General features: G+C 38.1%; 4 protein-coding genes across 6 annotated transcripts; 3 read left to right on the top strand and 1 right to left on the bottom strand.

The window, feature by feature from the left end:
* Positions 1-185: 185 nt before the first annotated feature.
* Positions 186-695, top strand: LOC119995605 (ethylene-responsive transcription factor ERF015). Its single transcript, XM_038842116.1, has one exon. The coding sequence runs from the start codon at positions 186-188 to the stop codon at positions 693-695; it is 510 nt and encodes a 169-aa protein (XP_038698044.1).
* A 1,691-nt stretch (positions 696-2,386) lies between these two features.
* LOC119985524 (leucine--tRNA ligase, cytoplasmic) lies at positions 2,387-7,417 on the bottom strand. Of its 3 annotated transcripts, none has more exons than XM_038829820.1 (4): positions 7,226-7,417; positions 6,904-6,999; positions 3,523-6,807; positions 2,387-2,887 (listed from the first exon to the last, which is right to left on the bottom strand). In XM_038829820.1, exons 3-4 carry the CDS (start codon positions 6,786-6,788, stop codon positions 2,881-2,883), a joined length of 3,273 nt encoding a protein of 1,090 aa, XP_038685748.1. In that variant the 5' UTR covers positions 6,789-6,807; positions 6,904-6,999; positions 7,226-7,417; the 3' UTR covers positions 2,387-2,880. The 3 variants fall into 3 exon arrangements, with proteins under 3 accessions (XP_038685748.1, XP_038685752.1, XP_038685743.1); XM_038829824.1 differs by having other exon boundaries at positions 6,924-6,999; XM_038829815.1 differs by lacking the exon at positions 6,904-6,999 and having other exon boundaries at positions 7,226-7,416.
* Positions 7,418-12,477: 5,060 nt separating this feature from the next.
* LOC119989750 (FT-interacting protein 3-like) lies at positions 12,478-16,296 on the top strand. Its single transcript, XM_038835438.1, has 2 exons — positions 12,478-12,823; positions 13,736-16,296. Exon 2 carries the CDS (start codon positions 13,750-13,752, stop codon positions 16,081-16,083), a length of 2,334 nt encoding a protein of 777 aa, XP_038691366.1. The 5' UTR covers positions 12,478-12,823; positions 13,736-13,749; the 3' UTR covers positions 16,084-16,296.
* An 8,466-nt stretch (positions 16,297-24,762) lies between these two features.
* Positions 24,763-26,618, top strand: LOC119995708 (zinc finger CCCH domain-containing protein 15-like). The gene is made up of 2 exons (XM_038842219.1): positions 24,763-25,497; positions 25,774-26,618. Exons 1-2 carry the CDS (start codon positions 25,321-25,323, stop codon positions 26,071-26,073), a joined length of 477 nt encoding a protein of 158 aa, XP_038698147.1. The 5' UTR covers positions 24,763-25,320; the 3' UTR covers positions 26,074-26,618.
* The last annotated feature ends 1,119 nt before the right edge of the window (positions 26,619-27,737 follow it).

The raw sequence follows: 27,737 nt of genomic DNA, 5'->3' as shown, positions 1-27,737 counted from the left end.
TGTCACAGTATGCTCGGCGCCACGTGCTGCTTGTAATATCATGTGCCATTATGAAGTTCACTCCACTTGCTTTCATCTGCATCACATGAGCTGCAACGCTTATCTTGCTAATAACCCCCATATATAGTGCACTGCCTTTATTCAGTTATGACCCTTCTTTAGTCTATTTTCAGTTACCTCCCCCCATGGATAGAGTTCCAACCTCTCCTCCTAAAGAAGTCCGGCGGGGAAGACCTCCGGGACGTTATAGGGGTGTTCGGAGGAGGGAATGGGGTAAATGGGTTTCTGAAATAAGGGTCCCAAAGACTGGAAAAAGAATATGGTTAGGATCTTATGATGCCCCAGAGAAGGCAGCTCGAGCCTATGATGCTGCACGATACTGTATTCATGGTGAATGTGGTCCATTCAATTTTCCTACTGAACGGAGGCCAACTCTGCCAGAGGGTTTTGTGCATTTCTTTTCCAAAACAGAAGTCAAGGCCATTGCAAGTGACTTTGCTTTAGCACATGAAGCAGTGTCAGAATCAGATCCGATTCCTGATTCAGTTAATTTAAATGTTCCGAGCGCCACAGGAAGTGCAGATAAGATTGATCAATCTGCTAGTCTAACAGAATCGGACTATGGTTTCATTGAAAATCTAGAGCTGGATGATTTCCTCATGTTTGACTTCGAATGGTTGAGTGATATATCCTAAAGGGCTCTACTTTTCTACTTATAAGTTAATAATATACTTGGTGTGTGCAGTCAGCTATGCTAAATAATCACCTGTGTAATATCGTTTTTAGAAAAGTTTATCTAGAAGTCAAACTTCGTCCCAATGTCGGTATATATTGTGTTGTGGTTATAATAAGTCTGGAAATTCCATTGCGTAGGCGAAACTAGTATAGTTTTTAATGCTTAAATGTTTATCTCTGCTGTGTTATATTTGCGATTCACGACGTTATTGCTTCTCTCTTCATTAGGTTGCTCAGCAGTCAAATTGCACTGCTCTTCCTATTTACTTACTTTTTTGGAGAAACACTGCCCTCTGTGTTTCTAGTCATTTAGTATCTGGATTTGATCTTGCCTTGTGCTTCTCTCTTGATTGCATATGGCTTTGACAGATTTTGTTATGGTCTGTATTTGGTTCAGATTTCCTCAGTTGCCACCAGATTTTCCGTGTGGATATTCATTGTTTTCATTATATTAGGTATTTGCTGATTCTGTATATGGTATAGAATCTATAATCTTGATTGTGTTAGGTGTTTATTTGATCTCTAATCTGATATCTGCATTAACAGAAACTTCAATCTTGATTGTGTTAGGTATTTACTTGATCTCTAATGTGGTATCTGCATTAACAGAAACTTCTCATTGTGAAGAAGTGAGTGAAAAAAAAAAAATTGCCTATTTGGTCTTATGGTTCAGGGGGATTGAACTGGAACTCTTTGCATTACAGTTTGTGACTTAATGTTTGTTCTTTTAGGCCAATCTATGAAGGGAACTTCTTATGAATCCTATCTTCATTTCTCATTGTCTCTGTTTTTGTTTTTGTTTTTGCTTTAGTTATTGTAGCAAAGGTTCCACGCATCTTTTTAGGGTTCACTTTCACTTGCAGGTTCTGCATCTCTCTCAATGAGTACTTTCCGATGTAGGAAATCTCACCAATCCAACCCTTTTGGGTAACATGAGAATTTGGCCTAAAAATGTTTAAAGCTGTAACATATGGTACATGAACAATTTTCATTCACTGACCAAGGCAAATAATATATATTATCTTTGTACTCCTAGGCAACAATAGCATGTAATGGATCGAACTAATAGCAATTTTACAACAGCTTTTATGTTATCATTCAGAATTATAAGAATCAAATGAATTTTTGTTGGCTTTGAAATGAAAAGTCAAATCTAATCGATTGATTCGATTCCTATGAAATTCATCATGTCATCAATCAGCTTCTGTATTAAATAAGATAAATAACCGAAATTCCTTGCTATGTATTGGTATAACAACTAACCAATGAGAGATAACTCAATTGACAATGGACTAGGTTTGACATATGTGTCCAAGGTTCAATTCTAATGAGAAGCATATTTTTCGACGGTATTTCAAAAAAAAAAAAAGCGCATCGAATACCTTGACATTAAGTTTAATGAAACCATTTGAGGTGTTCTGGTCTTCTTTTTATAAGCTTTGGCTACCTTACTTTTTTCTGCTCTGTTTCTTGATGTAATGCAGTTGCCATAACAAGAGAGAGGAGAGACTCGTGATTGCATACACAGCAAAATACAAATCTGAAGAAAAGAGACCAGTGTTGCTGCCCTGACACTGAGCCTGACCATGGCCTTGGGAGGATAAGCTTCCAAGGAAAGGAAAATAATCTACTTTATCCTGTTTTTCCAATCTACAATCTCAGATTTCAAGCAGCATACAATACATTCTGCAAAATTCATTACAACATACAAGCCAGTAAAATAGCCACACAAGAAAACATTAACTTCACTGCCTTAATCCCCTTCTGTCCTTCTATTCTATGTGGGCCCTCTTTTTCTGAAAAGGAATAACTCGATTAAGTATAAATTGCAGCTGTATCAACTTCAGAACAATGACAACGTAGTATTGAAGAATAAGTTCGTCAGTATCTCCATCCACACAAATGAAATTGAAATAAAAAGTAAGAACCCTAGCCAGTTCGACTTCATGAGAGGATAGCACAAATTATTACAAAAGGGTTTATGAAGTTTGAACCAAAGTCCAGCCACAACTTGCAGTCAAGCCACGATGAGTTCAGAATATGTAAGAAGCCCGCTTGAGTTGCCACAGCTACTTAAAGAGTTTTCCAACAGCAATCCATAAAATGAGCAACCAGGCTGCTGAGTATTTAAATCTTTTGACTTCTTCAGTCCCTATCAATTAGACAAGGAAAAACTGAATAAAAAACAGCTCCTCATTGTAGAACTACCACTTATGTTTGCTCAAAGTACACCCAAATCTGTATGTATATTATACACATTCTAATTTGATCACCGTAAAGCAAGGTCATGTAACAAGCACAAGATGGCAGAACTCTTAAATGACTTTTGCAACAATATAAGTAATGCTTGCAAATTTGTTATCGGATAGGAATTTGGGTAAATACATCCCAGTAAAGATGTCATGCAAGAAGCATGGGATGGGATTACCCATGACACAAACAAGATGCACATATGTGATCAACATTTTCGAAATAATGATTGGACAGGAATTTGGGTGAATTCATCGTGTTCAGATACACGAGCTAAGATGATGTCAATCAACCACCACAAAATTAACAATGGGAACAACAAGATTCGCAAACGCATGCTTGGTTGCACATATACGAGGATGCAAGAAATGAAGAAACAGTACATAGCCAAACATTTGTTCTGAACTACATGGCTAAATATGCACAAACAACAGTTTTGAATACTCTTCCACAGCCCCTGGAATTCATAGACGCTAGTTATGGAATCTTCAGTTCATGATGGACTAAAAAAAGCATATGCAAAGGTATAACTTTTACCTGGTCAGGAAGATAGCAGTTGGCTCTCCAGGAGATGGACCATTTTTATCTAGCAGTGAGACTAAACAACCAGCCTTATCACGCGCATCAGGGTCAGTAGCAGACAATATTTCTAGATCTTCAAGACCAATTTGTCTCTTAATAAAGTCCAAGTTCTCCTGGAGAACCTCAATCTCCCCAAACGGCTGTTTCAAATCCAAGGCATGAACCCCTATTTTAATTGCTATGCTCATCTTGTGCCTCAAGAAAGGCATATACTTGTTTTGGGCTTTCTTGAAATCAGAAGCCTGACCAAGAGTGCTCTTCTGCAAAGCCTCCATTATCTCTGCAAATGATGCAAATGTACAATTTTTACCATCAAATTTGCTTTGAAGTATCTTCAAGCACTCTGCTTCCCATCCATCATATTGCTCATTGACGTATATCAATGCAATGAACTTCTTGTCTCCACCTATCTTTTTTTCCTCGACGCCCTTTTTGTTGGCTTTCTTCGAACCCAAAACTTGTTTCTGATACAGCTTCCTAATCAACACAATTGTTTCCTGCAAATACTCATTGGCACTCTTGAGGGTTAGGTCAGGAGCACCTGCCATTGGCCAGCCTGCCTTGATCACGAAGCCATCCTTCTTCAAAAGCTCCTGCCAAACATACTCCGCATAATGTGGACAAATTGGAGTAATAAGACGTGTCTGCACATCCATGAAATGCCACACCAACTCCCTGTTCATGCCGCCACTGCCACATGACGACCTATACAGATCCCTGGCAGCCTGAAGATCATAGAAGCCAGTTTTGAGAGCCTCACGAAACATGCAGTCCCGATAATGCTGCTCAGTCATTTTGATAGCAATATTGATCTCATTTTCAAATACCCGATCAGCAAAAGTAGTTGGGGAACCTGTTCTCAAAGATGATTCTGCAGCCAGCACCTCTTCCATCCATGCAATCTCTTTAGTAAGCCGTAGAATAGCAGAATTAGCAGTTTCAAATACAAAATTTGCATCATCAACACCGTCCCCTGCATCAGCCAAAGAGAATCGTGTTGCATCAGCAGAAAATTCCTCTATAGCCTGACGAATAGTCCTGAAATTTCCAGTGGACTTTGACATCTTCTCAGAATTGAGCATTATGTGCCCATTACACCTAAACCCCCGAGGCCAGTGGTGCTTAGACATAATCGCTGTATGGTTGTAGATGCAGAAGGTAAGATGGTTCTGTATCAGGTCTTTTCCAGATACTCGAAGATCAAATGGGTACCAGTATTCAAACTCCCGCTTCATCCTATCCAGGATGGATGAAGGGATATCAGATGCTTCAGGATATGGCCCACCACAGAAGAGATGATCCCAAACCTCGTCAGTCATTTGATCAGGCTTTACAACATGGTCTCCATTACCATACATGTCCTCATCGTGTAATATGTGAGCAACGGTGTAATAAGCCATGTAAATAGTGGAATCAGATAATGACTCCACAAGGAACTGGGGATCCCAAGGAATACGAGTCCCAAGCCCAAAAGATCGTGAGCAAGCCCACTGATTTAGCCAGCTCAAAGTGTGCTCAAAGCCATGTCGTGTTTCATCGGAATAGAGGTTCATGCTGGAAAAGCATTCCTCCGCCAGCTTCTTCCATTCTGATTCCCCATATATGATATACCACTGATCAGTGAGGGCAACAACACATTCATCACCAGATCTTGACATCACCCGCTTCTCAGGCTCACTATACATGATTGCCTCGCCTGTCTCAAGTAACTTGCTCCTTAATAAAGGCTTTGCTTCCTGGACTTTCCTCCCTGCGAATTCTCCGACGAGCATTACTCCATCAGTAAAACCTTTCAGGTATGTCAACCTCTTTGCTTCTGCAAGCTTCTCTTTCTCATTCTGACTCTTAATTTTCAAATCTTTGCAAACCTTTTCAGCAGCCTTGTCTCCAAATTCTGGAATGTTTATGATGGGCAGAATATCAACAGAAACCCATTCATCCTTAACACCATATTTAGCGCGAAAAGCTGGTTTTGCTTTCAAGTCGCTCAAGGCCATATAATCGTCAGGAGCATCACTAGGTACACTGGTCACAATGCCAGTACCTTTATCAGTAAGAATAGTCAACATCGGAAGAGCATATATCACCTCCATGAATGAAAGAGGGGACTTCAAGGGAAGACCAATCAGATCGTAACCAGTCAGTTCAATCAAGCAAGTAGGTTTCTGTGGTATCCTGGAGAAATTCTGGTATGCAAGATTAAGTGCTGCTCTCTCAGAGAGAATAAATACATCAGTTTCATTGATTTCAAAAGCTCCATATTTCCCATCTGGTAACACCCATGCATTTGTTTGCCCATACATTGTTTCAGGCCTAAGCGTTGCAGCAGCCAAATACACTCTCCTTCCCTCCAAAGGTCCTAACTTAGGTGGAAAAGGAGGTAACACCTCCATCTTGATAAGGGTGTAATCCTGTGGCTGCACACCTTCCCCAGAGGCCCTATCATGATCGGCACATGGCTGGCCATCTAAGGGAGAATATATAGTGTATCTAACGTCCTTTATAATTTTACCCATAGACTGCAATTTCCTCATTTGCCATCTGACAAATGAATCAAAATATGGATTCATATCAGTAGTCACAAAGGACCTCCTCCAGTCGCAGCCCAATCCAAAGGCCTTCAGATCCTCCACAGCCAATGGTGGGAAAAACTGCAACCACTCGTACGGATTCTGGAACTTCGATATTTCCCTATCAGAAAGTCCAAAACTGCGCATAATTTCCCACTGGAAGACCTGACCACCCGATTTAGATGCCACCTTGGACTTCTTCCCCCTAAATTTATCTAACACTGCTGGAGCATCTTCATTTGCATCCTGAGGCTCTGCTGGTACATCCACTTCCTCCTCCGCTTTTCCAGGAAACACTGGCGGGTTTCCAAATTGTTTGATCTCCCGTGTGAGTTTGTCTGCAGAAGCCTTAATGGGCATCCCAGTACAGTGGAAACCAAATGGAAGAAGGACGTTGGCACCTCTCAATCGGTGGAAGGCAGCAGCGAACTCGAGCTTTGACAGGGAGAAGGCATGCCCCAAATGAAGGAACCCATTCATGTATGGGAATGGGAAGTTCCCGAAAAACTTCTCATCGGGTTCAGGGGCCTTTTCACCTGGCTCAGCCCTGAATACATCCTTCTCCTCCCACCAACTCGTAACTTTCGCCTCTATCTCCAAGAGTTTGTCTCTCCTGGCAAAACTTCTACCACCACCCTCTGTTGCTGCCATCTCATGAAACTTACACAATCTACAGAACACAATAATGGCATGAGTAAATTGCCATACAATGGAGAGCATGACACATCTTTACAGAAAATATCAAAATTCAAAGAACAACACTAACAAGAGAAAGATTTCCTATACTTGGATTCCACACTTTAAAAACACGAAACTTCTACCACCATCTCTGTTGCTGCAATCTCATGAAAATCACACAAATCTACATAACACAAAAATAGCATATATAGATTACTATACTATGCAGATTGACAAGAATAACGTCTTTACGGACAATATCAAAATTCAAAGAAAAACTTATAAAAGTTACAGTATACTTAACAAATATAAAAGGAAAACCCACATAAACAATATCATTCAAATCAGTTAAAAGCAGGACAACGAAATAACCCCGAAAACAAAAAAGAAAGGAATTGTGTATTGGTTACCTTTGATTCAAGAAGGATCTGCTAAGGGCGTATCGGGGAACAAGTCCACCGCCTTGTTTTAATGGATTCAAAGCCAGCGAGAGACGCAGACCCTAATTGCTTCTGCTGGCGCAGATAGGGCTTATGGTGGCTCGCGAATAGAGAGAGGATTTTCGAGGTAGGCGTTATTTTAGGGTTTAGTTTACTAGACCTTTTGTTTGACTGTATGACTGTATGTTAAACTTGTTGAACCAAATTGTAATAAACTTAAAAAGATAAATATAATTAAAAGGATTAATTCTTCTTTATCTCGAAAGAATATATATTATTATATATATCTCTCACTCTTTATAATTGAAAGAATAAATTCTTCTTTATCTCGAAAGAATATGTTATATATCTCATTGAATCACATGATTTGTCTTAAAAATGTTTTACTTTATTCGGCTTTTCCATTAGCTAAATTGATTTTTTTTACTAATTAATAATTCATAATAAGAATTTTTATTATATTGCAAATAAAAACAAAACCCTAAATTTTAAATCACATTTTAGTGTCTTGTAACCTCCATGGAGAACTAACCACTAGGGTAAACATAATTCCCCAATAGAAGACTAACTTGTGCACAAATTTATACATAGATATTAGGTATGTGTAGTGTGTGGCAATTTAAGCTTTTTACCTTTGTTTTTGTTGAGGATTAAGTCCGTATTGATGAATAGCTTTTCGAGGTAATCGATTCATATTTTTAAGACTTGAGAGAGGGGCAAAAAAGTGAAACTTTTAGATTCCGATACATGTTAGCATATATTAAAAGATAATTACCAAACGAATTGGGGAGATTCAAGGCACCCTTAGAAGGAGTGTACATTGGATTCTGAAACTCGGACACCCGAAACTTATTGAGTTGGCCCAAAATTATTTTTATTGGTCCGGCCCGATAAACACATAACAGTGTCGGGTCTCAGATATTTTTTTATTTAAGGTTTATTTTTAAGGGTTTAGGGTTTTTTAAGGGGAAGGGTTTAACAAATTGTTATTGAATTTCAATTATTAATTTACTTATTTTGATGATCACATTTGTCATGTGTTAAAAACGGGACAGCATTATATTAACCAATCCAACTGTTTACCTTAGTCGTGTAGTTGATAGGGCACCAGGCCCAGCTCGACAGTGATGTTTGTATCTTGACATTCATTTTATTTTAGGACTGTTAGCCTGGGATCAGGCCTAGAAATTGCCGTGATCTAAATTTAGTAGGGCTGCACATCGAGTCGGGTCCCGGGTTTGACCCGACCTAGAAATTTTTAATAGGTAAGTCACCCGACCGGTAACCCTGTTAAGGATCATCGGGTTACCGGGTCACCGGGTTATCGGGTTACCCGATTCCTTTAATTGGGTCTAGGCCCAGCCTATTGTCCACAGGCCCACATTTAAATTCTCTTTAAAAAAATTAAGTAAAAGCATCCATTTGAGCTTTGCAAAACTGCCAAAGGTGCAAAACATGTATTCAATTATCAATATCCAAACAACTCCTGCATCCAATCATCCATCTATTTAACAAAATATCTTAACAAAATTAAGCAAACCTATTCAAGCACCAGCATAGCAGCATCCATCTATTTAGCAAAATAGCTTGACAATTGACAATACATTAAAGACTAAGTTAGACAAAGAAGTTGATGGCTTCACAAAAAATAGGCTGTAAATTTATAATGTACTAATATAGATTAGTAGACAGTAGATAGTAGATAGGCTTAACAAAATCCGGTGAGCTCCCAGCTTCTAGCCTTCTGCAAATAATAAAGAGAGCAATTTAATGGTCAAATTGGCACACCTAAAATCAAAGAACCTTTTTTTATGAATATCAGCAATTCAACATATGTAGAAACCAGCAGAGAAGAAAAACAACAGGGCAGCAGCAGCTATAGATGTTTTAATATCCTGTTCCCATCTCAAGTTTTCCTCCTCTGTTAAGAGTAGACTATGCACATTGCACAACACTCTTGTTCCTTTCTTTTTCATTAGCACATTAAGTCAGACGAGAAAGAGAGGTGGTTGTTCATCTACTTTGCTTGAATGGCAAAAACTAATACTATAAAGAACCATTATTTGTTTTTGATAAGTATTGGACAGCAAAACAAATTTAACAATAATTTTAAGCATTGATGAAAGCTAAAATTACTTTTTTTTTTTTGTAAAAACACAATCATCCAGATGAGTACATAACTGCATACCATGTCCTGTCTTCAACCTTCCCCAACATCATGAGGTCCATCTCCGCCATCCAATTCTGAGAAATATGATTCCATAACAACTTAATGAGATAATATGAATTATGATATAGAAAAATATGAATATTAAAAATTGAAAATTTAGTAATTACCTTCTATAGCAACCCTCTCCACCTCTTGAGCAACTTCGTCATCAAGAATCACCTCATCACTTTCAATTGCAATAACATTCTTTATCCAACTTTGTATGCATAAGAGAGCTTCAACAGTTCTTGGTAGCAATGAATTTCGACGGTCTGTAATCACACGACCACCAGTACTAAAAGCAGATTCCGAAGCAACGGTAGAAGCGGGGATAGAATATATATCACGTGCAATGGATGCAAGAATCGAAAATCTGCCCTCAGTCACTCTCCAGAAATTCAATAAATCAAAGTTATTTGTTGGTGTCTCACGATCATCTGCCAAGTACTTATCTAACTCCGATCGAGAGAGAGAAGTGGCATATTCAGTATGATCACAAACCATATCCCACAAATTTGCAATCACATAGTCTGCTGCAGTCGAGGATGAACTTTTATCAATTCTTTGTGATAACTGTGATTGTGGAATTTGTGATTGTGCTGGTGGAGATGTTGAAGATGAATGATAGTACTCATATAAGTCCTGCAATAATTTTTTTGTCCCTTCAAACATTTCTTTACTGGTTGTTTCATCAAAGGCTCGCTCTAAACCCCGTTTGACAATTTCCAACTTACTCCGAGGATCAAGCACCAATGCAATTCATCCAGCAGCATGAAAACATACAAGGTAATGGTAAGTATATCTATATACATGACTCCATGTATCTAAGAAAATAATTTTCAATAAATCACTCATTGGAAAGGCAATTCATCCAGCAGCATGAAAACATCAAGGTTATCAAGTTCTCATCCCTCAACTTATTAAACAAGCCAACATGTACACTACTTTTCAACAACAGGTAATTGACCAAGGATTACACTCTAAAAGACATGTTGAATAGTCAGTAATTCACAAATTTAAATTGACCTTATGCATGATGTTCATGCTCTAAATCGGCAAGAACAATAATAGAAAAATATTTAATAACAATCAATAAAAAGCAAACAAAATCAGCGTTGAATCATGCCTTAGAGCATCCACATCAGATTACCTAAACATGAGTCTGTCTGTAAAATTTAGAGATTTTGTCAAAATAGAGCTCTGCATCAGATTACCTAGAGGTTCCCTATTTTACAGAATATGAATAGTAGTTCCCTACATCTAGAGAACTACTATTCACTTCCCTAAACATAAAATAATATTTTTTACTACTTTATTTTCTCCTCTCTCCTCTCTCCTCATTTTTTCCCTCCTCTCTCTCCTCACTCATTTCTTTCTCTCTCTTCTTTCTCTCTCATCTCTTTCTCTCTCCTCTCCTCACATTTTGACTCCTTTTTCTCTCCTCACTTTTTTTCTCTCTCTTCTTTCTCTCTCCTCACTCTCTCCTCACTCCTTTCTTTCTCTCTCCTCTTTCTCCCCTCACTTTTTCTCTCTCTTCTTTCTCTCTCCTCAATTTTTTTTCTAATTTTTAATAACATTAATTTATTATTTTAATTAATATATTGTTTTAAATGTAATTAATTTATTATTTTAAATAGAAGTAGTTTATATGAATAGAATAAATAAAGGAAAGAGAAATAAATATTATTTTAATGCAATAGAGAATATGATAGGTAATCTGATGCAGTGTTGATTGGATAGGGAATCTGTAAAATAGGGGAAAGTGACATTTTGTCTGTATTTTAGGGAATCTGTTAAGAGAAACTGATGCAGATGCTCTTACTGACACAAAATCAATAGCATTACAACAACTGTGAAAAAAATACTCAAAAAGTTGGAAATCTTGCCATACTATCTGTGAGAGTAACTCAATAAATCAATAAAAAGCAAACAAAATCTCAAACTCACAGGACAAGAGTTCTGACAACATATAGAAGAAAGAATGAAAATCAATTACCTGAAAAAGCAGAGAGTCAGAAGAAATTTGTTCCATTCGAAGATCTGGCAGAAACCCTAATTTCAACCCCTTAAATTCGTGGAACTCTTCAAGACAATACACAATACCAAATCAAAGACCCATTGGAGGCGAGTAAATCTGATGCGCTCTCCCTCTCCGGCGAAGCGGCGACTGCGAGGATGAAGATGTCTTTATGGTAGAGTTGAAAACGAAGAAGCAGGTCGACTAGAGAGTCAAAGAATGACTGTATATATTTTTAATTTTTAACATTTAATAAATTTATTATAATACAAGTATTAAAATATAATATATATTTATTATAATAAAATAATTTCTTTTTCGGGTTACCGGGTGACCAGATAACCTGAAAATCACTAAGAAAAACACCCGAAACCCAGCCCTGTTAAGTGTTGATCGGGCCAGGTTTAACCCGAGTGATATTCGGGCCGGTCCGGGCGAACCCGATAAGCGTCAGGTCAGGCCGAAACCCATACCCGATGTGCAGTCCTAAAATTTAGAGACACATTGGGCCAAACCATCTGGCATGGTCCAATATACCATGCTTTGAATTTTTTCTGAGCCCGGCCCACTTTTAATTATTATTATTTTTTTTCACTTTTCAATCAGTCAATGATTATTTAAGCTATTACTCACTTTGAATGCTTAGTGGATGCTGCTTAATTTGATGTTCAGGGTAGGATTCCATTTCCGAAGTATTTCATATAGATGAACATTATTTACACCTCATTTTTTATTAAGTATATCTCATTAACCTTTTAAAAACACATTAAAGTTGGGTGTATTTAATAAAAAATAAGTGTAAATAATATTCATTTTTAATATAACCGCATCATAGAGTAATATAACCGAACGGTCATGGAAGCAACTCGAATGACTGAAATCTGAATAGTATTCATCGCCTAAAACCATTCCCTGTTATCTCCTCCTCTAACACACTCATTCTGTTCGACAGAATGTCTGATCGAGAAGAAGAAACTATTAAGGGCTTGGACATTTTTTGCTATAACCAAAAGTGGGGATCGTCCATTTAGGCCATCTAGTGCACATTTGGCTTGTCTATCATCCCCTATCTTTTGCTCTTATGTGTTTGAAAGAATGTCTGACAGAGAAGAAGAAACTATGGGTGGTGATTCTCCGCCACCACCATCTTCTACTAGAAGCTGTTTAGCGAAAGAAATCTCTATAGAAGGAAGCACCGTTTTTGAATGCTCTATTGGCAGAGGCCAGTCTACTGAAACACTACACTTATGACCCAGGAGAACCGTCGGAAGCACTCTGCCATCACCACCAGTCAAAGACTGCGAAAGGTCAAAATGCAAATTTGGATAAAGATTATAACCAGGTTAGCAACAGATTTGAATTTATTTAAACATAACTCAGAAACAAATCACTACCCCAATTGACATTTTATTTTCTAATAAAATAGAATTTCTTTTTCTAAGGCAATAGAAAATAAGTGGAAATGATAAATAAATTAATTAATTAATAAGTGGAAATTTTGAAAGTAACGGTTATGGTTATGGAATGTTGACATTAATTTGTTGCCATGATTTTACCTCTTCCTCTCTAATTTTCAAAATTATTTTTCAATTAATTACAATCTTGGCAATAATCACCTTTTCATTTGCCAATGACTAAAATCTTTGCATTTCTCACCTTTGTGTGTGCCTTCTTCGGTTCTTCCACTCCTGTATCTCAGGTAACCACTTTTCCTCTAGAGTTTCATGCATGCTTTCCTTCTCTGTTTGATCATCTTTAGGATGCTTTTTGTCTTGCTAATGTTAACTGAGTTTTAATATGAAATTCTATATTTATCATTTTGTTACCCGGTTATCTGTGGTTCTTTGTGGGCATTCACATTGAACATCAATGACCGGACAGCAGAAAGAAGGCCATAGCCCTTACTTGCTTTGATTGTTTTGTTGAGATCTATGGCGTCTCGCCGTCTCCTCTTATGAAATAGGAGCTTTCTTTACTCTATTATAAAAATGAATTTTTACTGCTAAAAATTCATGAAATAAGTCAATTTTTAACTAACGTGCATTCAGCAGCGTAATCATTTTTTTTTTAATTCTTTTGGAATTTTTTTAGATCATATTAAAATGTAGATTTCATCTATTCTCACTATTATGTTATGCTTTATTCTTCAGATTATTGGGTTTTTGAATAATTAATCTCAAAATTATAATTGAATTTCAATCCTGATGAAATGTTTGCTTACTGTATAACACTTCCAAAATGTAATTTCTTGCAGTTTTTTCCGTGAAGATGCCGCCGAAACAAAACCCACAAATGCCCTCAGCGGACTACTCTCTCAAGGAGACATCCCCAAATATTAGAGGTGGAAGAGTGTTAAGCAATGACTATCTCACAACAACATTTGATCTTGTGGAGCAAATGCACATTCTGTATGTAAGAGTGGTAAGTGCTAAGGGTTTGCCAGGTATCAATGCTGATGGCACTTGTGATCCTTTTGTGGAAGTAAAGATTGGGAAATACAAGGGAACAACAAAGTACGTTGAGAAGAATCCTAATCCTGAATGGAACCAGGTATTTGCTTTTTCAAAAGATCGGATTCAGGCCACAATGGGGGAGATTTTAGTGAGGAATAGGGAGTTTGTAAATGATGAAATACTTGGCAGGGTTTTGTTTGATGTAAGTGAGGTGCCCAGCAGAGTTCCACCAAATAGTCCACTGGCACCAGAATGGCACAGATTAGAGGCTCGAAATGGGCTTCACGTTCAAGGAGAGTTGATGTTGGCTATTTGGATGGGGAATCAAGCAGACGATGCATTTTCTGATGCTTGGTATTCTGATGTTCTTGCAATCAGTGGTGAACATGTTGCCAACACTCGCTCCAAGGTATATCATTCACCTAGACTTTGGTATCTGAGGGTTAATGTGATTGAAGCTCAAGATTTGGTGCTTAGAGATCAGAACCGAAGACCTGAAGCTTATGTTAAGGGAATTCTTGGAACAATTGTGTTGAGGAGTAGAGTTTCACCAAATAAGAGTGTGAATCCAACTTGGAATGAGGATTTAATGTTCGTTGTGGCCGAGCCATTTGACGAGCCTTTGATTTTGAGTGTGGAAGACAAATTGGGTGCTAATAAGGATGAGTGTTTAGGCAGGTGTGTTGTTCCTTTACAAATGGTGGAGAAGAGAGAGAAGCCTATACCGGTGAGTCATAGTTGGTATGGTCTTGAGAAGACTGTCGTTACTGGTGAAGAAGCGAAGGTAGTGAGGCTTAATAGTAGGCTTCATTTGAGGGTCTCTTTTGATGGTGGTTATCACGTGCTCGATGAATCAACCTACTACAATAGTGATTTGAGGGCATCGTCTAAGGTGTTATGGACTCCTCCAATAGGAGTACTAGAGTTGGGGATCTTGAGTGCAGAAGGTTTGCAGCCTACAAAGAACAAGGATGGCCGTGGAACTGTTGATGCTTATTGCGTTGCCAAATATGGGCAGAAGTGGGTGAGAACAAGGACAATTGTTGATAGTTTTGCTCCAAAATGGAACGAGCAGTATACATGGGAGGTTTATGATCCTTGTACTGTCATTACTGTTGGAATTTTCGAGAACTTTCATATAAAAGGAGATGGAGGTGTCGTAGCAAAGGACCCGCGAATTGGGAAGGTAAGGATTCGGCTATCAACACTACAAACTGATAGAATATATACACATTCTTATCCATTATTGGTGTTACAAAACACTGGGGTGAAGAAAATGGGAGAGATTCAATTGGCTGTAAGGTTTACCTGCACTTCTTTGCTTAATATGTTGCAGACTTATACAGAGCCTCTATTGCCTAAAATGCATTATGTCTATCCACTCACAGTGTATCAGCTTGACAGTTTAAGGCACCAAGCTACTTATACCATCTCAATGAGGCTAGGCCGTGCCGAGCCTCCTTTAAGGAAAGAAGTTGTAGAGTATATGCTTGATGTTGGTGCAAATATTTGGAGCTTACGAAGAGGGAAAGCAAATTTTGCAAGGATCATACGCCTGTTCAATGTTTTCGTTATGTTTCATCTATGGTTCAATGAGATATGCAAGTGGAAGAATGCAATAAAAACAATTGCGACACACTTTCTTTTGATGGTTATGGTTTTCTTGCCCCGCCTAATATTGCCCACATTTTTTCTTTGCCTCTTTTCGGTTGGTATTTGGAACTATAGAAAGAGACCTAGGTATCCTCCTCACATGGATACCCAATTATCCTATGCTGATACCGCACAAAATGATGAATTGGATGAAGAGTTTGATACATTTCCGTCTTCTAAAGGAGGTGAAGTGTTGAAGGCAAGATATGATAGATTGAGATGCATTGCAGGGAGGATGCAGACAGTGCTCGGTGACTTAGCAACTCAAGGTGAAAGGGTGCAGTCTCTATTAACCTGGAGAGACCCAAGAGCTACATTTATGTTTGTGATTTTCTGTTTGATTGCCGCGATAGTGATCTATGTCATTCCTTTTCGAGTGATGATCATTTCCGTAGGGTTTTATACATTGAGGCACCCGAAATTCCGAATTAATATTCCTTCCGTACCACAGAATTTTCTTAGGAGGCTACCTGCTAAGACAGATAGCTTGCTGTGATGTCTCTGCTTGGACACCAGCACTTCTCTCACTTTTTCAGTCAGATTATTGAATAAAAAGGATTCTGTTCATTTATATTTTTTTGTATGAATTAATAGATGTTTGGGTCGTCAAAGTCAGGTTAGCCCAGAAGAAGATGTTTCTGATGAAAGCCTGCTATTATAAGATCTTTTGGTCCATGTGAGGCCTTTCTTTAATGAGAATCTTCTTTCCTTGCTCTGTGCTTTTCCTTATCTATGACATTTTTTTTTCTTGGTTATTACGCATCGTTGTAGGAATTTTTATGTTGAGTTCAGTTGATTGGTAGTTGTTTGCTGGTGTTAGCTTTTGTGGTAAGATAAATATAATTTCTTTAAAGATTCCATGGGGCAGATTGACTTTCTGAACCTATTGGTGTCGTGTAGTAAATGTCGTTCCGCAGTGTAATACGAGATGTGAGGGATGGGTATGGAAACTTATCAAGGCGGAGTTTTCAGGTAAGGTTGCCAGGCCACCACCACAGGGAGAAATCTCATGGTTCGGTGAATGAATTACATGAACAACCTTTAGTAATCCAGAACATTAGACGGGCTAGCCTTCCACTTGAGCTCCTGCGTGATGTGATCAAGAGATTGGAGGCAAGTGAGAGTACTTGGTTTCATGTTCTGCTGTGTGCAGGTCATGGCGATAAATGTGCAAGGAAATTGTCAGAAGTCCAGAGTTTTCTGGAAAAATTTACCTTCCCAGTTTTCTTAAAGCAGGTGCAAGTTTAAATTCCCTTTTCTTGCATGCATAAGCAATTGCTGACTGTGTACCTGTAAATATTTATGTACATATATTCACTATAAATCCATGGGGGTGGATATGTTTTTCCCTTGAACAAAATTATTTCTTATTAGCTTGAAATGGTGACTGATAATTTTGATCTATATGTGTTTTACAGCCTGGGCCCAGGGATGGAACCATTCAGTGCTTCATTAAGAGAGACAAATCTAATTTGACTTATCATCTTTTCCTTTGCCTTAGCCCTGGTATGTTTTGATTGAATTTTATAAAATTGGCGATTCACTCTTGTTTTATGAACCAAAGGAAAAATTGCTTGTTTCTGTTTATGAGATTTGCTAGGAGCCATGATTTTTTCTTATGGAAAGTTATTCATTCTTTCCTGTGAGCAAATCCATGTAAGAAATTTTTTTTGTTGTTCTCTTTTGTAGGCCAAGAAATTCCTCCTTTTTTGATATGGGTATGTTCTATGAAAGATTGCTTCTTTGATATAAATCTCAAAAGAATTTAGTGACAAAAAAGAAAAAAAAAGAAGGATGTAGGAGAATACGTTTAAACCTCCAGAGTCCAGAGTAGATTCTTAATTTCTGACTCAAAAATTACACCTTCTCTTTTATTCTCCAAGCCTGTTCTCGAGTTCTCGGATTTGTTACCAGATTGGTGTGAGAGTTGGTATGATTTAGTGCATAGTGGACTAGTCCATTGGTATGTCAGTAATGGTTAAGTTAACTTGCTCGGAAACTGTTTGATGAAAGTTGTAGGTGGGATGTGATCATGTGGACTGCTTTGATTATGGGTTACGTAAAGGCTGGACAAATTTATATAAGATGTGTGAAGGTTGGGTTGTTCGAAGTAGTTTTTCAATTCTTTCCTCTTTTCTTGGTACTCTGCATCAGGGCAGGTGAATACACCCCATATGCAGGATTTGGTTGCTGACAAGCACATGAAGTCTCTTTGGTTTTGGTTAAATGCCAATGAAAACAACAGCAACAATATGAACTGCTTGAGCATGTCTCAACATTTCTTTTGAAAGAATGCACCACAGTTATTTGCTTTCCCCATCTTATGCATCAAGATGTCAGAAAGTTGTCAAAATTAATGGCGACTTATCAATCTTGCTTTCCTCAGGATATTGCAATGTTGGAGGTAAACATTTTTTCCTCTTTCTGAAAGCTGTGTAACTATGTAATTGTGACGTTTGGCTTATTTTATTGATCATATTGAAGCAATGAGTTGTGTCACTCATGCCTCTATTGCAATTTTACGCTCTCATGGTATTCCAAGTAGTTGGAGCAGAAAAACTGAATAAGTGTAGTGAGATTACTTTTAACATTTGGATAGAAATCCTAATATTAGTTGTTGATTGTTATCATGATTAAAGAAATCTAACAGTTTTCGGCTGATGATTTCAGTTGACATTACATGTTACTTTGGGCGATGATTTTGACCCGATTCTCTAACAGTAATGTTAGGTAGTCCATATAGTGATAGTTCATGAGAGTCCAAATCTTTTAAACGAAATTTTAAAACTTTTTAACTATCAAAATACATGTTAGATTTAAAAAAAAATTACATAGAATCAATGCATAGAATTTTCTAACAAGATTCATTGTCGATAAGTTTTATCGGGTAACTTTTAATTCCATTGTTTTTTTTAATGGAATTTCAAAACACAATGGTTTCAGAACTAAAACAATGAATTCTAGACTATGTTTTAAAAAATAATAGAATTTATATTAAAACAATGAATTTTGGACAATGAATTTTGAGATAAAAAGAGTGAAAATAAAACTATTTCATTGATTAAATCAATGGAATAAACTTGTTGGGCTCCCATGGGCTATCAAATTGATGGGCTACATGTTATTTTCGATTCTTTAATGGGCACAACATAAAATCAAGTAATCAACCCTGTATCTGTAAGGGTGGTAAAACTCTGTCCTGTTTGGATGATCGAATTTGTCCGATTCGGAATAAACCAAATTTGGACGTAGTTACATGTTCGAATTCTAGGTCCAAACACAAAAAATTTTGTCTAGTTTAAAACCGGGTCCGGGTCCAAACACAAATTAAATTATTGTCTGATTTATTTATTCGGATTTAAATCAATCCGAGTTTGGTCAGTTAAGTACGTTCAAAATCCAATCCGGATTTGGATCCGGACATACAAATATTTCATAAACACGTGATGTTTACTGCTTTGCTACTTGGGAAAGAATTTGACTGATTTGATGTCATTAGTTAAATTAATATTCAGACTGAGCTTCATATATACATAGAATAATGACACTTCACTGGATGAGGGAGATTTTCGTTATATTAATTGTATAAAATATGGTTCTTGGCTATCCACACTTATCAGTTCATGTAGGAAGGCAAGGCTCCTTTTATTATATGTAGCTGTAACATTGATGTAGTAGAGTACTATTACAGAGCCACCAAAATATGAAACATGCTTGAAATTCCATCAACAGGTGCTTCAGGCTTGAAACATATGGTGGCAAGCATTATTGATTGCATAGGAATGTGTACTTCAAGCAAAGTGATGAGCAGGTATTGAAGATGCTATCAAACTTTATCAACATATATACCATCAACTAGTATTCAGAAAAAGTAGAGTGATCCTTTTGTTTACTTACATCTCCAGGAACGCTTACATAAGATGTGCATACCAGCTGCTACCTAGTAAGGTGGTGGAGGGGGACCTGGTGGCCCCCAAGGCGGTGGAGGATGAGCGAATGGAGGCGGTGGATGGTGCATAACAGGAGGTGGCGGAGGCCCTGGAGGTGGTGGTCCTGGTGGAGGAGGTGATGGTGGGGGAGGTGGTGGGGCATAGGGGTCTGGAGGTGGAGCTGGAGGGGGAGGATGGTGAACGAACGGTGGAGGCGGTCCTGGTGGTGGAGGCTGCGGTGGAGCAAAGGGGTCTCGCGGTGGACCTGGCGGAGGAGAATGATTGTGGTGTCTCATATCGAAGTTTCTAGAGAGAAGTGAATGCAATTAATCTTGGCTTCAAGCTTGATTAGCTGCGTTTTTAGCCATATATATATATATGTATGTATGTGAGGGTGGCATGTATGGACTAGTAGTTGGAGCTTAGACTAATAGTTTCATGTAAAAACTGGAAGCAACAATCCTGGAGTAGCTATATGTATATATATGTGTATGTGAGGGTGGCATGTTTTGTATGGACTAGTAGTTGGAGCTTAGACTGATAGTTTCATGTAAAAACTGGAAGCAACAATCCTGGACTAGCTGTGTGAAACACGGATTGATATCTTCTGGTCTAAAAGTGCCATTACACGTCATATCCTTAGCTATTAAGGATGAAAGTTAGGCATATGTATTCACTAGAAAATTCTAGGGTACCATTAATGGTGCCATGTTAATGTGTATTTGTCTTCATGTGTCCTTTATTTTTCAATCTTTAGTTTTTACATGTAACCAAGGGATAGATTTATGGAGGTGCAACTTAAAAGCTACATATTCAATTCATACCAATAGCCTCTCCACATATTATGTGGATATATATTGTTTGATCGTGCTTAGTGTGTGGGAGTCTTGTGCACAAATATTGTTTACCGCTTTTTACATATAGTTTTTAGATATTTACAATCACCTGGATTAAGAAACTCTACCTTTCAATATGAAGTTTTACATATACAATTAAGTATGTCAAATTCTCTAGGTCTCAAATTTTCCGCTGACATGACGATATTAAAATTTTTTTAAAAAAAACCTAGAATTGTAGTCACAAAATGACAAAAATGGATTATGTAAATAAAAGTTAGAGAACGCTATGAACCATCAGATTACATGCTCGGATGAAGATGAAAGCGGGAAATGGATTATGCAGAAGATCAAAGGAGTGAGTAGCCAACATAAACACTTGCTTGCTGTTCATGTTTTCAAGAGAACAAATTTAGATTTCAATTACTTCAATGTACTGTATTATTATCGACAAATTAGTATTCAAAATTTACCGCCCGTAACATAGGCATTGCCCTAATTTTATTTCAGTGCTTCAACAAATGTTTTTGGAATCACCTTCAAGTATAATTTTCTTCCATCCATGCCATTTCTCACAATCCAGAGCAACTGACGCAGCGGCTAACTAGATGACGTTCTAGTTTATACGTTCTGCACGAGAATAGAAACAATGAGATAATTTTAGTGAGAAATCAGTACTGACAACTCAATATAGTTCTTCGTTTCAAGCTATCTTTTTATTTCTCATACTTAGCCTTTATAAAGGCGAATTACAAAGTCCCACACTGCGGCAATCTCGCCTCAATGCTAGGCAATCAAAAGAAAAGTTGAAAGTGACATCAATAAAGACTAATAGAGACAAAAAATCAAAGGAAAATGTCAAACATATTAAATCTTTCTTAGATTATGGGATTGAATTGATCCTCTTTGTCAATGGTTGCCGTGAATGCTGAAATTTCATTAAATGGCCTTGACTTTCTATATTGAAAGTTTGTCCTACATCAGCAACTTTTCCCACTAAAGCTTTCACCCAAGCTGAAAGAATATGGCCTGCATCACCTCTTGCTAAAGCACCAACAAGCAACACAATCTCTTTTAACTGCAACATCAAAATTAATTTTACGCATTGGATGAGGAGGAGAATACCATTCAGCTGCAGCTCTGAAAGCTCTTATTCCCCTGCACCAGAGACGGCCAAGCATCAAAATGTTCATTATAACACTGACTATATCTTTGAAATTGTCACTTTCACCATAATAAGTCCACACATTTTGCAGCAAAAAAGAATTGCCGGCAACCAAGGAGAGAGAGGTCCGCTGTAAAATGCCATTGAGTCCAAAGGCCAACAACCTTACCTCCAACATGTCCTAGCAAACCTGCACTCAAGACCTACCAAAATCCCAAAAATTAAAAATGTAATTATCAAGCATTCAAGCAACACCCCATGCTCACCCAAATTCTCAATCTAACCTGCCCCAAAACAATTGTCTCAAAAGTTTGGTTTTGAGACAATTGTTGTAGTGACAGAAAAGGTGACTAGCCTTTAGATATTGCAGCACTTGCTCTGTTGGCTTGCTTGGGTATATCTTTCCAACTTTCAGTTCTCAACTTCATTTATGTACTATTCATTCTTTCGAATTCCAAAACATGTAACCAGGATTATGATCGAGATCCAGTGATTCTCAAAGAATCGAAACCCGTTAAGGTGTTCGTACTTTGTTCCAAGTTACAAATGGTTCCTAACAATGGTTGCACCGAGGATATCTTCAAATCAAAATTTTTTTTGAAGAAGTCACTGAAGGCAAGATTATCACACACGGGGTAAATTGTAGCTTCTTGGGGCATCCCTCTGGCCTTTTCCTTTGTTAAGATAGTGTTGTGTGGAAGAAAAGGATCTTAACTTCTTCAAGGCCCTTCATCTGCTAGCTTTTAGTTTTCTTGGTTCATCCTTTTCTTGTTAGACTCTGATTCTGCAATTTATTGGATCAGAAATTCGTATATTGATTGGTATGCAGAATGCAAAATGGTTGTTCGAAGTCAGGTTTAATACACTATTTTATGATTTTTATCTGAATCTTGCCAACTACTCTGACTGGTATAAATTAAGAACTTACATGGAAGTCTCTTTCCCTTCTTGACCTTCGCTCTTAACTTGTTCCGAGGATTGCTACCGATTCAAGTTGAAGTACAGATGTACCTGATTTCAAACAATAATTTGACAGGGAGACTCCTTCGATTTGCAATACTAATTTGAGAAATCTTCACCTTTCATGCAAAAGTCACAGCAATGCCTGCAGTAACTCCTGGGACCAGTTCTAAGACCTTTTCCGCCCTAGTGATAAAGGATCCCTGTGAAACACTTTTGGAACCCGCCTACTTGTTACAACTAGCTACTGCAACAGAAGAACAAGTTGTGAATACAGCAAAATGAGGTACCTACATGTATAAATTCAAGAGAATTCCTATGATGTAGGGCATGATGCCGTGCCCTACACTATGTGAGACTGTGAGACTATATATCTAAGGAATAACGCAGTCCCTTTATAACATATTTTCTATATTCAAGTTTTGTTGTTAAATTGACAACAAATGTGACATCACACATTGTTCCTCAAGTGATTGCCTAATGGTTAACGATACCTAAATCTTTTATATGTGATATGCTTACCTTTCTAATATCCAAATGTAACCAAAAAAAATTGAAAGGCAACATGTTGAAGCACAACACAAAGTCCTATATTGAAAAAATAGAAAGTTAGAAGTGTGGTTTATAAGGCATGGGGAGGTCCAACTCAATGGTTTAGACTTTTGAGTAAAGATGAGATCTCCTCCATGCCAAGTAAACCCACGTATGTTAAGCCCATATAATGTGGATTCACTCCCGATCCGAATTCCGAACACAAAATAGTCAATGATTTGTTCACTTTCGGAAAAATCAATTTAATTAAACTACATATCATACAAAGACAAGAGGCTGCAGAAATGATCTTATAATGTGGGTTCACTCCCGGTCCGAATTCCTAACACAAAATAGTCAATGATCTATTCACTTTCGGAAAAATCAAATTACTTTAACCACATATCATACAAAGACAAGAGACTACAGAAATGATCTTCAAAAATATTACCATAAGATCGGATCAAACAGACCTTCAAATACTTGCCACTCAAAAATAGCAAAGGAAGACAATATAATTATAAGCAACATAAAGTGATAACTATGTAAAATGATGAGGACTACTTACATCCATCACTTAACTAAGTACACCCCATTAAGGCATTAATCCTCTAAAAACCCTCATCTATGAGCACCCCACTTGACTATATCATTTGTCCCAAATCTTTTCCCTCCTCATTCTCTCCTTCTCCTTCTTCCCTTGTATGAACCCTAATCCCTCTCTGGTTCACATCACCATCCAAATGGGTATTCTTTCCTGGTTCAAGGCAATCCACAGTGACAACCCAATTCTTCGACGACAGGTATTTGCTGCCTTGCTCAACTCTCCACATTTTCAGTCCAAGCAGCTGCTACCATCGACACTAACCTGGGATTGGAATAGTCCTATCAATAGTAGCAATGGCAGTGGCAGCTTTTGTTGAGATTAAGCGAAGAAGAGTGGCGACAAATGCAGGACAACTTGATGAAACAAATTCATTACCAATTACATTCTTTTCGGTTGCATTTCAATACTCGTTATTGGAATTTTTCTTTACAGAGGCGCCAGCAAGCATGAGATCATTGGCGATAGCTCTCGCACTATCTCTTCTGGGGTTTGTGGTACAAATAAAGGTCATCACCAATAGCTAACAATTGAGTTTTGGATCTACACATATAATAAGCATGCCAAGCGGTTGTGATGGTGGTCTAGAGAAAGATATTGTGAATTAGGGTTCAAGGGGATAAAAATATATCGTTGTTTTTTTCATATTCAATTTGATTTTTGTTTGGGATTAAAATATATCGATGAACTCATAAAATTGATCAAAACACATTCACAATTTTCTTTTAAAAAAATATTAGCTTTAATATAAAGTAAAAAAAGAGTAAATATATATTCATTTATTAATATCTATACATGTGTCTCTCAAGAGCTGTCATTCTGTTAGGAATTCCCTGGCCCTGGGTTTTTGAGGTGCCTGCCTTGGCGGGAAAGTTCGAGAGATTTTCTGCTGTTTGCTGATGCTTGTGACCATTGTAGTATATCCACTCATTGACTGCCACGTAAGTGAATGCACAGTAACCGCATGTATATATACACTATTTGACCACCATTTTCTCCTCCCTCCCTCATTCGCTCGCCTCTCTCTCTCTTTTGAGCTCTCTCGAGCTCAACCTTGTTTCAGGTGACTAGGAGAGATTCTTCATCTGTGAAATCTGTAAACAAATCTCCACTTCCATGAATTGTCATTACTTGATATTTTCTCTCTTTTTCTCTTCACATTTTCTGCTCCAGCGATTGAGTCTTGTAGTCACCGCCATTGATGGATAGCAAAGAAGCTTCTCCACCGAAAGATCCTAAAGTACCTTCCCCTTCTTCACCAAAGACGCCCCTAGCTTCATCTCCGCCAGATCGGAACCACGAATCTGCCTCCAATTTCACCAAGATGTACCACTCTATTTTCCCGCCGATTTCGACTCTCACGAACTCCCTCTTGCTCACGCCATCCACGTGCTCCGTCTCCCCCTCGGCTACTGACGACCTCCACCTTGGCACTGACGACGTAGCCACCGAGCACAGCCTCTGCCAGGCTAGTCTCATCTTTGAGTACCAAGAGCTTTTCGATCACTATAATCTCTGCGTCGCGCGCCTCTAGAGGCTCAACAGGGAGATCGATTCCCTTCGCCAAGAGAACAACGATCTCCGATTGACAAATGCGGAACTCATCAAGCTCATCAGCCTCTTCTCTCAGCCGCAGAGCCGCTCACTCCGTGGTGCTTGCGCGAGTCATCTCAGCGAACAGCTTGTCTCCGATTTCAACCCTACGAGCATGATGGAGAAACGGTTTGAAAGGAGAAACAACGTAGAACGATATACTTTGCCGAAGAGCATCTCAGTCGGTTCGAGTGGCTATCTGCAGATGAAACCTGCAGCCAGTCCATCCAATGACGACTCGAGTCGCGCGCCGACTGTGCCTCTAGTCGCGAGTCAACTCGTCCCTGGATCTGTGAGTTCTTAATTTGTTCGTTTAAACTTTAAACTCGTTTTGATAATTTGCTTCCAGTATTTATGTATCATTTCACTTTTTTGCTACGCTCTTCTGGTTAAACAATTCAATTCATTTCCTCCATTTCGTACTCCGTGATCTTGCCAAACAATCTATATATCCGGTTCGTCTGCAGCCTGACCTGCAGTTACTTCCGCAACTATTTTATGCAGTTATATAAATTCACGATTAGAATTCTGAAAACTGATTTGTGCAATCATGCGCGTGCATCTGCAGCAGCGCGTGTTTGTTCCAGGCAAGAAGACAGAGGAGGAGGCGGCAGAGTTCGATGTCTACAATCAAGGCATGTGGAAGATAGAGCTGTGCAATAAGTGGCAGGTGACGGGCACTTGCCCTTACGGTGACCACTGCCAGTTCGCTAGCGGTCTCTCCGAGCTGCGTCAAATTATAAGGCATCCAAGGTACAAGTCCGAGGTCTGCAAGATGGTTCTCGCTGGTGACACGTGTCCTTACGGCCACAGGTGCCATTTCCGCCACCCACTCACTGAGCAGGAGAAGCTGGCGGTTCCACGTTAACCGTCACATCGATCGGTTTGTTCAAGACTGGTATATTGGTTTTTGTGCTTATATAAATATATATAATGGATTGTGACGAAGTTTAACCCCAATAAAAGTACATAAAAACTGATTATAATTAGTGAAAAAGATAAAAGAAAAATGGAAGGTATAAATTTTTTTAAAAAAATCCCACATAAACCGAAATGTCCATACTTCAGTGTTAGTTATGAAACAGCACCAACGTGGTTTTCAAGTTAGTTACTCTTATCACTCGTCTCTCCCTCTCTCATTGGTCGATTTAGATTCTCGTAGAGGGTGTCAAGCGTGTGTTGATTATATATGGACTTTTTTGATATATAGATGGGCATGCTGATCCGGTTTGTCATACTTCTATCAACCATTTGGTGATGCTGACGTGTAGTAATGTTGAATCCATGCAGCTGTGAGTAGATTTTTCTTTTTTTATTTTTGATTATTGATGGGCTTTCTGATTAAGCTGTTGGAGAGTGGTTGTCGGATAAAGAACTTGGGAAGATTAGTGTGATAATAAATCCCACTTATAATGCATATGTGGTAATTAATTGACTTCATGTTCATATATAATATATGGACAGTTTTGAGAACTTGATCAGCATGTATCTTTTTAATGCTACAAAAAAAACAAGGGAAAAAAGGAAAAAAGAATCAGCTACTAATTTAATGGTTTGGAGCAAGTATGTCATTTATGGACGTTGTGGGTTCGTTCTATTCCAACTTTGATTCTTATGCCGAATCCATACATAAAATTTTTACATAAAATTTTTATATTTGTGCCTAGTACGTGATTTTATTTTATTTTAAAAGGTCCACAGGCCACACACACGTTAAGCCATGTCCGAGGCCACACACACGTTAAGCCATGTCCGAGGGGCACGAAGACTATCATAGCGGATGGAAAACTACCCAAATCCCAAACCCCCTGGTGAGAATAGAACCCTGGACCTCAAGGTCCTGGGCAGATAACCAGACCAACCAGACTATCTCCCATTCTCGCCTAGTATGTGATTTTGTCGACAATAGAAAGCATCAATAAATTAATTCCACACACTCAAAAAGTAATTGCTACAAATTTCAATTAAAAAAAAAAACAGCATAGCATATCAATGAAACACGTATTGATTCATTGCAATATTTGGGTGGCTTTTAACTGTCCGAAGGGGTTTTTGATGGTGTGCAGATTGACTAAAATAATTATTTGCTTACAAGAGTACAAAGGCATTCAATTGGTAGCAAAAGAGTAATAGAAAATAAATATCCAATAAGGCAATAACGGTGGCCAAAAATTCCCATTTTAGCGGTTTGTGTGTGCTTCTTATTTTGCTTTTGCACCAATATTTTTTTCCCTCCCAGTGATAAAGCGGTTGCATTGATTTTTCAATGCTAACTTAAAAATTGTGGAAAAACAACTGTGAAATGTTTGACAAAACTTTTAGCGAATGGTAGTTCATAAGATCAATGTTAATGTTTGACTCTATGCCTTTAAGATAGAATTCACCCTCCACACGGTTGTTTTAAATCTCTTTAGCACCTACCTCCCTATATACAATGATCTTCACAAACAAAAGTAACAATTCAATCTACTTATACAATGAACTAATATATAGTGTTTTGTACTCTTTCAACAAAACTCTCTTAAATATGTA

This window comes from Tripterygium wilfordii, chromosome 3, assembly GCF_013401445.1.
Source record: "Tripterygium wilfordii isolate XIE 37 chromosome 3, ASM1340144v1, whole genome shotgun sequence".
Classification (NCBI taxonomy): Eukaryota; Viridiplantae; Streptophyta; class Magnoliopsida; order Celastrales; family Celastraceae; genus Tripterygium; species Tripterygium wilfordii.
Note: the sequence above shows the minus strand (reverse complement) of the source record. Positions and strands in the feature narration are given on the sequence as shown.

What these genes read in the sequence shown, in the direction of transcription:
- LOC119985524 (XM_038829820.1), bottom strand. Translation starts at nt 6,788, where the DNA reads ATGGCAGCAACAGAGGGTGGTGGTAGAAGTTTTGCCAGGAGAGACAAA.
- LOC119989750 (XM_038835438.1), top strand. Translation starts at nt 13,750, where the DNA reads ATGCCGCCGAAACAAAACCCACAAATGCCCTCAGCGGACTACTCTCTC.
- LOC119995708 (XM_038842219.1), top strand. Translation starts at nt 25,321, where the DNA reads ATGATGGAGAAACGGTTTGAAAGGAGAAACAACGTAGAACGATATACT. An exon ending in GTCAACTCGTCCCTGGATCT is followed by an intron (nt 25,498 to 25,773) that starts GTGAGTTCTTAA and finishes GTGCATCTGCAG; the next exon opens with CAGCGCGTGTTTGTTCCAGG.
- LOC119995605 (XM_038842116.1), top strand. Translation starts at nt 186, where the DNA reads ATGGATAGAGTTCCAACCTCTCCTCCTAAAGAAGTCCGGCGGGGAAGA.